General features: G+C 34.1%; 1 protein-coding gene across 2 annotated transcripts in view; it reads left to right on the forward strand.

Moving 5' to 3' along the window:
• DHX36 (DEAH-box helicase 36) overlaps nt 1–12,418 on the forward strand; it is a 58,441-nt gene extending 46,023 nt beyond the window's left edge. For both annotated transcript variants that reach the window (XM_082654519.1, XM_082654520.1), the window contains exons 18-25: nt 1,957–2,130; nt 2,279–2,365; nt 3,300–3,383; nt 5,547–5,646; nt 5,738–5,828; nt 8,477–8,597; nt 9,262–9,414; nt 9,815–12,418. In XM_082654519.1, the coding sequence (XP_082510645.1) occupies nt 1,957–2,130; nt 2,279–2,365; nt 3,300–3,383; nt 5,547–5,646; nt 5,738–5,828; nt 8,477–8,597; nt 9,262–9,414; nt 9,815–10,000 (996 nt within the window). In that variant the 3' untranslated portion in view covers nt 10,001–12,418. The remainder of the gene's footprint in view (nt 1–1,956; nt 2,131–2,278; nt 2,366–3,299; nt 3,384–5,546; nt 5,647–5,737; nt 5,829–8,476; nt 8,598–9,261; nt 9,415–9,814) is intronic.
• Nucleotides 12,419–13,447: the final 1,029 nt, after the last annotated feature.

Raw genomic sequence — 13,447 nt, forward strand, 5'->3', positions numbered from 1 at the left:
CCATAGTCATAGATCAGGTGTCTATGGATTTATTTGTCTGTTTGTAGGCTCTCCTTTATTCTATTGGTGTATATTTCTATCTTGAGCTGGTGTCACACTGCCTTAATTATAATATTGAGTCTTACCAAACAAGAACATGATCTGTCCCATTGATTTAGTTATTTAATCTCTTGGTGTTTCAGCGTTTTCTGTGTATTATAGAACTTTTTAAAAGATTTATATCTGGTTTGTAGTATTTCTGGATTATATTCAGACTTCAAAATTTTTCATTTTCTTGTGAGTCTGATATACAGAAATCAAATTGGTTTTGAATGTTGACCTTGCATTCATCAATGCTATGAAACCCACTTACTCTGATAACTATATGTAGATTTTTGAGTACACAGTCACATCTATAAATAATTGCAATTTTATTCCTTTCCAGCTGTCATCCAGGATCCTTAGTACAATGTTGAGCAGAAGTGTTATGATAGTGTGCACTCTTATGTTCTTATTCTCAAAGGAAAACCTGTCAAAAATTCGTTGAGCATGTTTTTTGAAGATTTTTGGTGGAAACTATCAAATTAAGGAAGTTTCTATTCTTAATTTACTAAGAGATTTTTATCATGCATGGATAATGGATTTTATCAAATACCTTTTCTGCCTCTAATGAGATTATACAATTATGCTGTTTTTTTTGTTAAATTTGTAATATATTGAATTACATTGATTTTTCAATTGTTAAACCAACTTTCATTCCAGAAACAAACCTATCTTGCTGGGATCCAGTATGCCATTATTTTATTTTGAGTTTCTCATGCGTAAGATTATTTAGTTTCCCTTTTTCCAGATGTCCCTTGTCAAGTTGGTACCAAGATTATGCTAGGCTCAGAAAACAAGTGGAGAGGTTTTGTTTTGTTTTTTTCCTATTCACTGAAAGAGTTTTTATAAGATTGAGGTTATTTCCTCCATAAATGTTTAGTAGAGATCTTTGTCTAATGAGACATTTGAGTTATTTTTGTTCTGTTTTTTAATTTAAATTTTTACATTTTTATACAGTTTTTAAAGGTTACACTCCATTTACAGTTATTACAAAATATTGGCTATATTCCCCATGTTGTACAATACATCCTCGTAGTCTGTTCTACACCCAATAGTTTGTACCTCCCACTCTCCCACCCCATAACAAACTAGTGGTTGGTTGCCAGTGAGGGGGGGTGGGCAATTGAGTTATATTTTTTATTATTTTTGTTGTTGTTCAAATCTTGTTATTTTGAATGTGTACTAGACATTGTATTTACAGAGGTCTTTGTAGATAAAAACTTGGAGCTTGGGGTGATGGTAATTTCTTCCAGAGAGGATTTATGTTGCTTCTTCTGGGAAAAGATGCCCCAATGTTGGGTTCACTTCCTTGGACTTCTGTCCCTCCCCTAATCCTGGACTTGTGATTTTTGTAATTCTTTTGTAACTCCTCAGTCTTCAAGCAGCTTTTCCATCTGTGCTCAGTAGGATGATTGGATCAAATTACCTAGGTAATCAGAGCAGAAGTCACCCCGTTGTGGGGGGTTCTAGATAAATATTTTATCTCTTGCTCTCCTGTCTTATGTCTCCTAAAGTACTAGAATCTAGGGGCTATGCATTCTATATTCCAAATATGTAATAGTGTCTCATTTTTTGTTTTATTTCTCCTACAACTCTTGTACTTTACTGGGTGATTTTATTTGAAGACTTACTGGTGTGTTATTTCTCTCATTTCTCTTCCACCATTTATAGTAAAGCCAAGTTGTTTCTGTTTAAGTAAGTTTCTAACCTTTGCTGACCTCAAAACTTATGTTGCAAACTTATGTTTTGATGAAGAGAACTAAAGCTGAACAATATTAGGGCATTTGGACTTAAGAGTGGCCTATTATATTTTTCTTAAGCAAACTAAAATGTGGTGCTTACAATGTGTTTTAAACATAAACTCTTACTTTACAGAACGCTTTGGATAAACAAGAAGAATTGACATCTCTTGGAGTCCACTTAGCACGATTACCAGTTGAGCCACACATTGGAAAAATGATTCTTTTTGGAGCTCTGTTCTGTTGCCTCGACCCGGTGCTCACCATTGCTGCTAGTCTTAGCTTCAGAGATCCCTTTGTGATTCCACTGGTAAGAAAGATACAAGTAAAAGCCCAGGTATTTTTAGATACACAGGGTAGTTGTTTTCTTAGATAGATTTTTCATTGGCTTTTTATTAGAATGCCATTCTCTGTTATATACCATCAGAGCAATTTAAGTTGCCTTCATCTGTTTTAAGGGAAAAGAAAAGGTCGCAGATGCAAGAAGAAAGGAATTGGCAAAGGATACTAAAAGTGATCACCTGACAGTTGTGAATGCATTTGAGGTAAAAGGAATATCTTTAAATTTTAAAAATCTGTATTATAGTTATCAGGAATAAACTGCTAAATGAGAATGCCTAAAATTAGGTGAACATTTGGAAAAAAATTGTACATCATTTTTCAATTTTGTGATAGCTCATTACATTTACCCTTTTGGAAAAAAGTCTATATTTGTGTTTTGATAACAATAGAACAAGTGAACAGTTTATTTTAAAATTTTATTTGCTATTATTCTTTTGTATCTTTGTCTTACTGACATTTATGACAGAAGGTCCCTTTTTGTTCATTAATAAACTATGCATGTATTCAGATTTACCATTTTTGATAGAGCATGATAGTCATGTACACTATTCAGGATAAAGAGATTTTTTCTCTTATAGACAAGCTTATCCGAGGATAAACATTTATCATCCATCTTTGCAACATTTAAATGTAATTTGGTGTATAGAGACAGCATCTTTTTACTGTAGTTCTAGTCTCAGTTTTGTACTACCTATTATGGGAAAGTTTATCCTTTTGAGCTCATTCAGTATTTTCTTTTTTCCCATCTTCCCTCCTTCTCTAGCTTAAAGCAAAGTAAAACAATATATTTTTGAAGTTGAAAATATATAATAGCATTGAAATTTGTTCAACAGAGTGCTCATTTTGATTAATACAATCATGTACAGAATGATGCTATTTTATGTAAAATGCACAGTATGTTACTAGATAACTTGCTCTTTTTTGTGTAAAGAAAGGTCTGCAAATTCAGTTTTGGTTATCTCTTAACAACTAGGATCATGGGGAGTTTATGTTTTTTTAGTTTGTTACTTTGGAAATTCTTTGAATTTTTTTACAAGAAAATGAAATATCAGTAGAAAGTAAAATTATTACCAAAATAAAGACAAACTGGTAAGCAGTCTTTGCTTTGGGGAACAATATCAATACTTTTCTTCATAGGGCTGGGAAGCAGCTAGACAACGTGGTTTCAGATATGAAAAAGACTATTGCTGGGAATATTTTCTGTCTTCAAACACACTGCAGGTAATGGTGAATGTTTTGAAGTGCTTCTGATATGTTAGGTTAGGGACTTATATGTATTTTGTGTAGTCAAATCTATAGCAAAAAGTTAAGTTTTTGCTTAACTTTTGTGTGAGTGTGTCTTATGAATTTGAATCATTATACAGAATCATAAAAGGAATCTTTATTAAATCAACTGCAACAAAACAAAAAAGGTGTATAGCATAATAAACAAAAAACTAATGGCTAAGAAAAAAAAAGAGCCCAAAGTTTAGCAGGAAAACACAGAGAGGCTCGATTACTGTTCCTGCACCATTTTGATGATTCATCCTGAAAATTTTCACTAATACTCCTAAAATCTGTTTTAAAATCTCAGAGCGAGTATCTTTTCTTTAACTTTTGGGTAGGTATTTTTATCTTCAACTGACTTAGTGTAGTGAGAAAACACTGGACAGGAGGCACTTGTGAAATAGAAGAAAGTGAACAATTAACAGGGCAGATGCACATCAGACTTCAGACTCTGCACTGAACTGGAGAAGTGATCTCAAGCCAGTGGGAGTAGAAATATCCTCACCTTCCCCCAGTACATGTACACTCCATCTTTGTGGCATAGATTTAACAAATCTACGGGAGTAAAAGAATCCAGAATCTAGAATATTTAATCAAAAGTGCCCAAACATTAACAGAATGAAAAGAAGGGTAATAACTCTGAAAGATACTACAGCCAATGGAAAAAAAGGTAATAGGTGTCTCTACATAGAAAATTTAAGAGTAATTGAATATGTATTTAGAGATACATTGTAAGAACATTTCCCTTAAGTGGAAAAAATGAAGTACAGTATGAAAAAAGATGGTTGAATCCAACGAAGTGTTTTTTGAAAATATTATATCCAGTCAAGATACTAATTCAAGTATAAAGAAAAATGACAGGCATTCAAGAAAGCACTTGAAATACTGCACCCATGAGTTGATCTTGAAATATTTACTGACAATGAAATGCTGCCTATTAAGAAGTGAATCAGAAAGAATTCAGGAATGGAGAGTACATGCTAAGTCAGCTGGTGGTAGATACTGAAACTAAATATGGAAAAATGCAAAACAGTATTGGGAATTATGGATACAGAATAAAGGTTATTATCCTGAACAATATAAAATAATGGTGATAGAAACCAGGAGATGACCTAGAGAGTCAGTTATAAGAGAATGTAGGTGGGGAAACTAAAGTCACATAATTCATAAAAGGGATATATACTTAAATGTGACAATTTTATGTCTCATAATCTCTTACTTTAAGCTCGCAAGGATCCTTTATTAAATATCTCTTATGATTATAAGAATGTAAGATTCATTTAGTTCAGTTTCATTTCTTTTTAACTTCCTTAAATTGAACTAAAATTAATTTGAATGCTTTTGTAAAAACAGCTTCTATGTTTACATTATCCCGTTATTAGGATAGCATTTTTGTCTAATTCTTCTGTCCATATAAATGCATAGTAAGTGTCTGCAATATTTACTTAGTTAATGATATTTCTGACAGTATTGAGATTAGGGTAGTCTTCTTTTGTACTTTGCTATACTACTTGAATGCTTTTTATAATGAGTCACGTATCATTTTTACCCAAAGAGTGATTTTTCTTATAAATAAACACAAGAAACAGGCCTTAAGCTTTTGTGCCAGGATGTAACAGTAGTTAATTTTCAGTAGTACATATATGGATGTTGGTTATTTTCTCTATGCTTTCCTGTTTTGTTTTGTTTTCAAAATATGGGATAGAGAGCAATTTTGAAAATTATGAGCCTTTTTGTAAACTGAAGTGATCCTTAAACATCGGTTGTTATTCCCTACAGCAGGCAAGCCTTAAGATTGGACAATAAATATTTTTGGCTTACAATCCATATGGTTTCTGTTGCAACTGCTCACCTCTGCCATTATAATGCAAAAGCAACCAAAGATAGTGTGTTGATGAATGGGTGTTGTTTTGTTCCAGTAAAACTTTATTGACAAAAACAGGTTTTTATAAATTTTGTAGTTTACCAACCCCTGCTCCAAAACATCACATTTTTACAAAAGTGTTTCATAAAGCAGGGAAAGCTCAAAGCTAAATTTATTTATGAGTACATGCTTTATAACCCCTATCAATTTGTGTGAAAGGTATTCTAGTTCTGTTTGTTACCATTGCTCCCTAGATGCTGCATAACATGAAAGGGCAGTTTGCTGAGCATCTTCTTGGAGCTGGATTTGTAAGCAGTAGAAATCCTAAAGATCCAAAATCTAATATAAATTCAGGTAAAGCAGAAAGTACAGTGTAAATAACTTGCTGCTGTTGTCAGTTGTATCCATATTTTACTTTTTTTTCTCTACCTTCCCACCCCAATAGATAATGAGAAGATAATTAAAGCTGTCATCTGTGCTGGTTTATATCCCAAAGTTGCTAAAATCCGACTAAATTTGGGTAAAAAAAGAAAAATGTAAGCATTGAAGATTATTATGAATTATTTGTAGTTCTCTCAAACTTTCGAAATCCTCTACTGCAACAGGGCTTATATTGTACATTTGTTCTTTCTCATAATAGGGCCATGTTCTTGTTACTTTTGGTCATTGAAGAGAAGGCAAACTGTTTACCATGGGCATCACTTTCCCTCATAGCACATCCCTGGAGTCTGCTGCTTCATCACCCATTTTTCACAAAGAATGTTAGTGAAATATAATATCAATGTAAATATGAGAACAGTAAGCCAGCTATACCTTGTTCAGAGTAAATTTTGTTTCAGGATATTTTTTTCCTCTTCTTTTTTTTTTTTGCGGTACGCGGGCCTCTCACCGCTGCGGCCCCTCTCGCCGCAGAGCACAGGCTCTGGACGTGCAGGCTCAGTGGCCATGGCTCTCGGGCCCAGCTGCTCCGCAGCATGTGGGATCTTCCCGGACCGGGGCACGCACCTGTGTCCCCTGCATCAGCAGGCGGACTCTCAACCACTGCACCACCAGGGAAGCCCTTTTCCTCTCTTTTAAAACAAGTAATTTTCTACTTGAGATCTTTGAATAAAATTGTGGTGATTTTACTATTTTGAGAAATAAAGTATAACTTTAAATGTATGTACAAATAGAGTCAGCCTTAGTTGTAATTGGAGACAACAAATAAGGCATATTTTTGCCCAGTAAAAGAATTCATTCCAGTGAGGAAAAAAGAGAAACTGAAAGTCAAAAATGGCTAGTGGTATGTGAATTGGTGCCATGCTTTTGGAAGACAGTTTAGATTAGAATTATGTATCAGCAGTCATTAAAATAGTCACTGGCCCCGTGGATTCATAAGTGAATATTTGAATTTAATATTTTCTAAGGAAGTAATTCCAAATGTTTTTTGACAGGTATATTATAAACAACATAGATGTCTAGTAGCAGTGGGGAAATTATGGTTTTGTAAGACCATATTATATGGCATTTCTGTTAGGCGTATAAAACATCACTGTATATTGACATAAAATATTTGAACTGATGTTAGATGAAAAAGTTGGATGTTCTGTAAACATGAAAAAATATAGACCTCAGAGATAGCCTAGAGTGCAGCAGTGCAGTGGTTCTCAACCTGGGTGATTTTGCCTCCCTGGGGACATTTGATAATGTCTGCAGACATCTGTGGTTGTTATAAGTGGAGGAGTATGTACTACTAGCATCTAGTACATAGAGGTCAGGGATGCTATTAGGCATTCCATAATGCACAAGACAGTCCCCCACAACAGAAAATTCAATATGTCAAGAATGCTGATGTTGAGAAACCCTATTCTCACGTGGAAGATTATGGGTAACATGAATTTTAATCACTGTAGTTGGATTATCCACATTTTAAGTGATCTGAGTACTTTTTTGACATCAGTACTTTGTCAAATTCTTCTTCATATCTATCCCTAAACTTACAGGTAGCTTAACAGAGAGACTCCTTGAAATACAAACATTTTATATATCCCTCTGCCATCCTGGGAAGGCTTTATGAAAGAAAGGTAGTTTCTTTGGGTTTATGCTTTGTTTTGGTCTAGTCAGCACATTTTGGCATACTGGCTAAGAGTTTAAGTTTTTGTTGGAACACATCTGTGCCTGTTTGTTCACATGTTGTTTGTGCCTGCTTTCCACCTGCACTAGCAGAGTTGAGTAGTTGTGACAGAAGGTCCGCAAAGCATAAAATATTTTCTCTCTGGTCCTGTATAGAAAAAGTTTGCCAAACCCTGCTGTTCTGGTGATGTAGGGTTGCAGGATGGCATTGGTTAAATTGACTGTGCGGTGAGGAAAAGCAGTTGCTCATTTTATTCTGAATAATGGCTCATGACTGTGATTCAGATTTTGGTAGACATATTATGGATTTCTAGAACCATGAAAAAGATGCTCTTAAAAACAAAGAGGAAGGATTAATGGATTATCAGCTTTATTCTGTAATTACCACTGACTATATAAACTATCAGACATCTCCCTGTTGAATAATATTAATTAAAGACTCCTACAAATTGAGGTGAAATTTTTGTGACTATCAAAGGAAGGACCCGTAAAAATGGAGAGATTGAACTAGAGCTGTGTACATTTATTCCAAGTATTCCTGTTTTGAAGGGTGGGGGGAGTTCAGTGAATGTGAGACCATTTAAAACGTATTTTAGAATAGGTTTTTAAAAACCAGTTTTAGCTAACTCCCTTTTAAACAAAATTCTTCATTTTAAATTTTAGATCATTTCACAGTTACTCTGTAAATTGACGGTAAATTATCAGTAGCATGACTTACAGTAAAATGTACAGACTATTCTCTTGGTCTGATTCACTTAGAATTATATCAGGTATTTCATTTTTTGTACTTTACTGGTATAGTATATATACTAACATAATTAGGGAATATTTTGTCATCTTTCTAATATGTTGAGTAATTACACCTATAAGAAAAGGATTTGTTGTATGATTTAGAGTACTCTTATTTAGCCAATTGTTTTTCTATGTCTTATTAAAACAAAAATTCGGAAATTTATATTGCAAAAATAAATTGAACTCATCTGTGGAGTTTGTTTTGATTCTGGGATTAGTTTGGAATCCTCCGGAGTTTTGTTTTGTTTTGTTTTTAAACTACATTTTAACTTTTTTTAAGGGTGAAAGTTTACACAAAAACTGATGGACTAGTTGCTATTCATCCCAAATCCGTTAATGTGGAGCAAACAGAGTTTCACTACAACTGGCTTATCTATCACCTGAAGATGAGAACAAGTAGTGTAAGTGAATACATAAAGTAACCATGGGTCTGAATAACAGTCTGGTTGTATTTTTAAAATTGTATAGTTTTCATAATTATAAACAAAATTTATTCTTTAAAAAATTTTTTTTTATGACATGACTTATACCTTCTTTAAGCAGATAACCTATACTTTTAATGTGCAGATCTGTCATGATGTATCTTTGTATTTTAATTAATTGGGATGGTTATTTGATTTGCATAATTTTCTTTCAGAGCCTGCTTTCAAGACATACTGGCATCTTATGGTATATAAGAGTTTACACTTTTCAGAGAATTTTGTTGGCCTGTCAATATACAAGTATTGGTCAGAATATTAAGTGGGAATTCTGTTAATATATAAATAAAAAGAACTTCAGCTACATTAGTGTTTTGGTTTTATCACTTAGGCAATATTTTGTTTACAGAACAGTGCTATTGATTAAGTTGAAACAAAAATATAAAACTCCTTTGTTCTCTGAAGTAAGAATGGCTTGTTTAAATGGTATTTCTTCAAATTTAGTCTCTGTAATTACACTAAAAGGATAATACCTGTTTTAGAAGGAAAGCACTAATAGATTGATACTAGTGATATTATTGAGTTAATGTGACAATAATTCTTTCAGACTCCTTAATGTATTTATTTGCCTTAATTCTCATTATAGATATACTTGTATGACTGCACAGAAGTTTCTCCATACTGTCTCTTGTTCTTTGGAGGTGATATTTCCATTCAGAAGGATAATGATCAGGAGACTATTGCTGTAGATGAATGGATTATCTTTCAGTCTCCAGCAAGAATTGCCCATCTTGTTAAGGTGACTGACTTTACATGATTGTCTTTGATTCTGCATACAAGTTAGTATGTGGTCTTGTGGTTTTGTTCTTCCAAGTGTTATACATGTTACGTTAAATATTTCTTGCTTTATTTCAACAGAGGAAATTGTGCTGAGAAATTGATTCATAGTTTTTCTGAATTGGTTTTTGAGATAGTTACAGACCAACCATTCTAAATGGCTCAATGTGATAAAAGTTTGAATTTTTTTACTTAAGTTGGCTACTCATAACCACACTTTAGTTAGTTGCTCATTAGATATTTCAGTCTTTTTGTATAATAGCTTATTAAATTTCTTGTACCAGCTGAAGTCACTTTCATTTATTACATTGTTTGATAGTACATCTGCCTTTGTTGAACATGTATAATTTTTCCAACTTCAGGAATTAAGAAAGGAACTAGATATCCTTCTGCAAGAGAAGATTGAAAGTCCCCATCCTGTAGACTGGAAGGACACTAAATCCAGAGACTGTGCAGTACTCTCAGCTATTATAGACTTGCTCAAAACACAGGAAAAAGCAACTCCCAGGAACTTGCCACCACGATTTCAGGATGGATATTACAGCTGATGGCTTTTCTGTGGTGCCCTGAAAAGCCAGTTTGATAGCCATTTTCCATCATGGTTTAACTTTTGAGTAGATGTCAAACCCCAGGACATGAATAATTTTCATGTGTAAGGTAGAAACCTTCAGTAGGTAGTAAATAAAGACTTAATGTGCATGAGTTAACAGTGTCATCTGTAGCTATTATAAATATACCATAAAAAAGTTACTCTGTAGTGGTCATGTCCACATTTTGAGAGTATTCCTCATATATTTTGAATGTTGTACCACTTGAGAAATTCCTTTGTTCTGTTATGAAAGATTAATCTCTCTGCCCATAATGACTGAGTATAGAATCAGTAAAAATAGAATGGTTAGCCAAAAAGCAGTATCAAATAAGAATTTGAACACATCCACATTTCTTCTAATGAAACTTCTATCAGAAGTAAATTAATTTGTTGTAATAAAGCCCAGTATTTAATAAAATGTACAGTGTGTAAATCTCGGCTAGCTTTTTGGGTTGCTTTCTGCATCTCCACCTATCCCTTGGTTTATCTGATGGTTTTTTATCTTAGAATATATTTGTACCACTTTTACATCACCCTGTGCAGTGTAATGTAGCAATTGAGAGCATGGGTCTAGAGCCTATCTAAGTTCAAATTTTAGCTCCATCACTTACCACGTATCTTAGGCAAATTACTTGGCTTCTCTCTGTTTCCTTTTCCTTATCTGTAAAATACAGGTAACAATTATGAGGATTAAATATGTTTTCATATGTAAAGTGCATAGACTAGTGTCTGGCATGTATTGTGTACTTAGTTACAGTTATTATTTGAAACATTTTTTTAAACAATCCATTATGTTAGACTTTTCTTCCCCATGCTCTGAGTGCTACTTTACCCTCTCAGCCAGTGGAAGCTAGTGTGACATGTACTGTATGTTTTTAGCCCTGTCAGATTTTGACAAATACTGTTGGTTGCTATCCAACAACCATTTTGTCCCTCCCTTCCTGGTTGCTTGTTCATGTGTCCCCTCCTCTGTGCAGCCTTGTTCCCAGGGATGTTGGACCCTCTTCCCCAAGGGTGAATTGGATTGTTCTAAGCCAATCATGCATGGTCTTTTTCTCCTTATAAGTAACTGATGAGGCATGAATATGTGAGCCTGTCCTGGCTAATGGAAGCTGAGAAGAGATCTGCAAGGGGGCATCTGAGAAGATTTTCCTCACTAATAGACTTAAAGAAGGAAATTCTGTGTTCCTCCTTTGAACATTGTTTTGTCTGACTCTGGCACTTGGAGCTGCTGCAACCCTCTTAGGATCACAAGGTTGGCTCAGCGGGCAGGTGGAAATCACCAGAGTCCTTGATAATGCTAGTGAGCTGTTGAATTATCCAGACTTTGCAACTGCCCTGCACATGGACTTATTCTGATGTAATAAACCCTTCTTTGTTCTAGCCACTTTTAGTAGGATCTTTTGTATAACTTGGCAGAAGGGTATTAACTGAAACACATACTATCCGTTGTTGAGTGTTGTTTGCTGAGGCTTCTATCACTTATTTTGTGATCTAACAGTCTGACCCTATGTCTGAGAAAAGTTGTAGTACTGGAAATATTGGGAAAAAATAGACATAGGAAGATCATCCTGCTACACCCTAAAAACTACAGATTGTATTGTGCCTTCCAAAGAAGCCAAAGGAAAGGAGTATCATATGATGACTGGGGTTGATTGATAATTCTATGGTGATCTTAACAGCACTGGTTCAGGTACTGCTTCCATTTCTGGGAATGTATGTCAACCTATCATTGCCTTCTAGGGTTTTGAATGTATTTGTGTGTTCTAAGTCCATTCTCTTGGCTAGTATCCCAAAAGTGATCTGCCTCTCACTGAATTCTTATACTGGGTCATTTTGTGGCATATTAGTTTTGCCCCTAAACTGAAGGTGATAATTAGGTCCTATTCTATAAGAACATTTGTTTTTATGTTTGTGCTTTTTTTTTTTTTTGGCTTGCTTTTACTATCCAGTTTAAATTCAGTCAGTTGGCCAAAACGGTCTCGGCAGAAAGCATTTTAAAAATCTGTAAAAACAGATTACTAGTTAATTGGCTGCATGTTCATAGACAAATATTTAATCTCCATAAATGGGGAAAATGTTCCTGCAGAACTGTTTAACAGATGAGCTATTCAGAGAGATCAGAGGAGTTATTATCACCTCCAATTTATGTCTTCTCTATAGCCAGTCAAGATGGAAATTTTGCCTGAAGGTGCTATTTATGTTTTTCTTTTGTTTACAGAATAGGGTGTTACTTAGTGAAAAATGTATTCCAGGTCTCAGAACTATCTGCAATTTGGTAGTTTTAAAGAATAAGATACTAAATTACGAAGAAAACTATTTGCCTCACCATTCTGAGTGGTACCAAGGATAACTCTTAAAAAAAATGACCCTGAAAGAGAAACTTACAGAAAAACAAAACAAGAAATAAACCACTGGATAATCTTTACGAAGTGTCTTCGAAAAGTGAGTCCATGCGACACCTTCCTAATTCGTTAACTTGGGCAAAAGCTCTAGATACATTTATACCAATATTGCAAGTGATTTTCACGTCTTCATTTTCAAAACAAGGTCCACCCTACAAGTTAGAAATCATAGAAGAGCTGTAGGAAGAATTTATTTTCGTACTCTGTTACCCAAAGTAAATGGTAATTTTCCTTCCCCTCTTTTAGCTCTGAGTCTGTGTATATTTTTAAGTAACTGTGATCATGTAGTGTAATATATTTATAATATGCTAATTGTTTTTACATGGCATTTTTATTCTGATTTTTAAAGTACATATTCATTATAGAGTATCTGGAAGTGCAACATATAAAAAAAATGTTACCGCTGTTACAAACTCTTTTTTAATAAGGTTTAAGATATTATTTTATATATAATAAAGTTACCCAAGTATAATTCTGTGAATTTTGTCAAATGTATAAAGTCATGTAATTGCTATCACCACAATCTTGATATAGAACATTCCTGTCACCTAAGAATCTCCCTTTTTCCCCTTACAGTCAATCCCCTGCTCCCACTGGCAACCATTTGGTCACTAGTTTTGCCCTTTCTAGAATTTCAAATAAATGGAACCATATGTAGTCTTCTGTGTCCAGCTTCTTTCACTTAACATAATGCTTTTCAGATATTTATGTTGCTGTGTATATCAGAAGTTAGTTCATTTTTTATTTAGTATTGCATTGTATGGTTGTACCATAGCTTGTTTATTCACCTGTTGATGGACTTCTTAGTTATTTTCAGTGTTTTTGCTATTATAAATAAAGCTGCTATGAATATGTGTATACAGGTCTATGTGTAGATAGATGTTTTCATTTCTCTTGGGTAAATACCTATGATTAGGATTGTTGTGTCATATAAGAAATTGCCAACCTGACTTACAGAGTGGGTATACCATGTTTTATACACCCACCCTCCATGTAGTATG

Source organism: Grampus griseus (assembly GCF_964374135.1).
Source record: "Grampus griseus genome assembly, chromosome: 5".
NCBI lineage: Eukaryota > Metazoa > Chordata > Mammalia > Artiodactyla > Delphinidae > Grampus > Grampus griseus.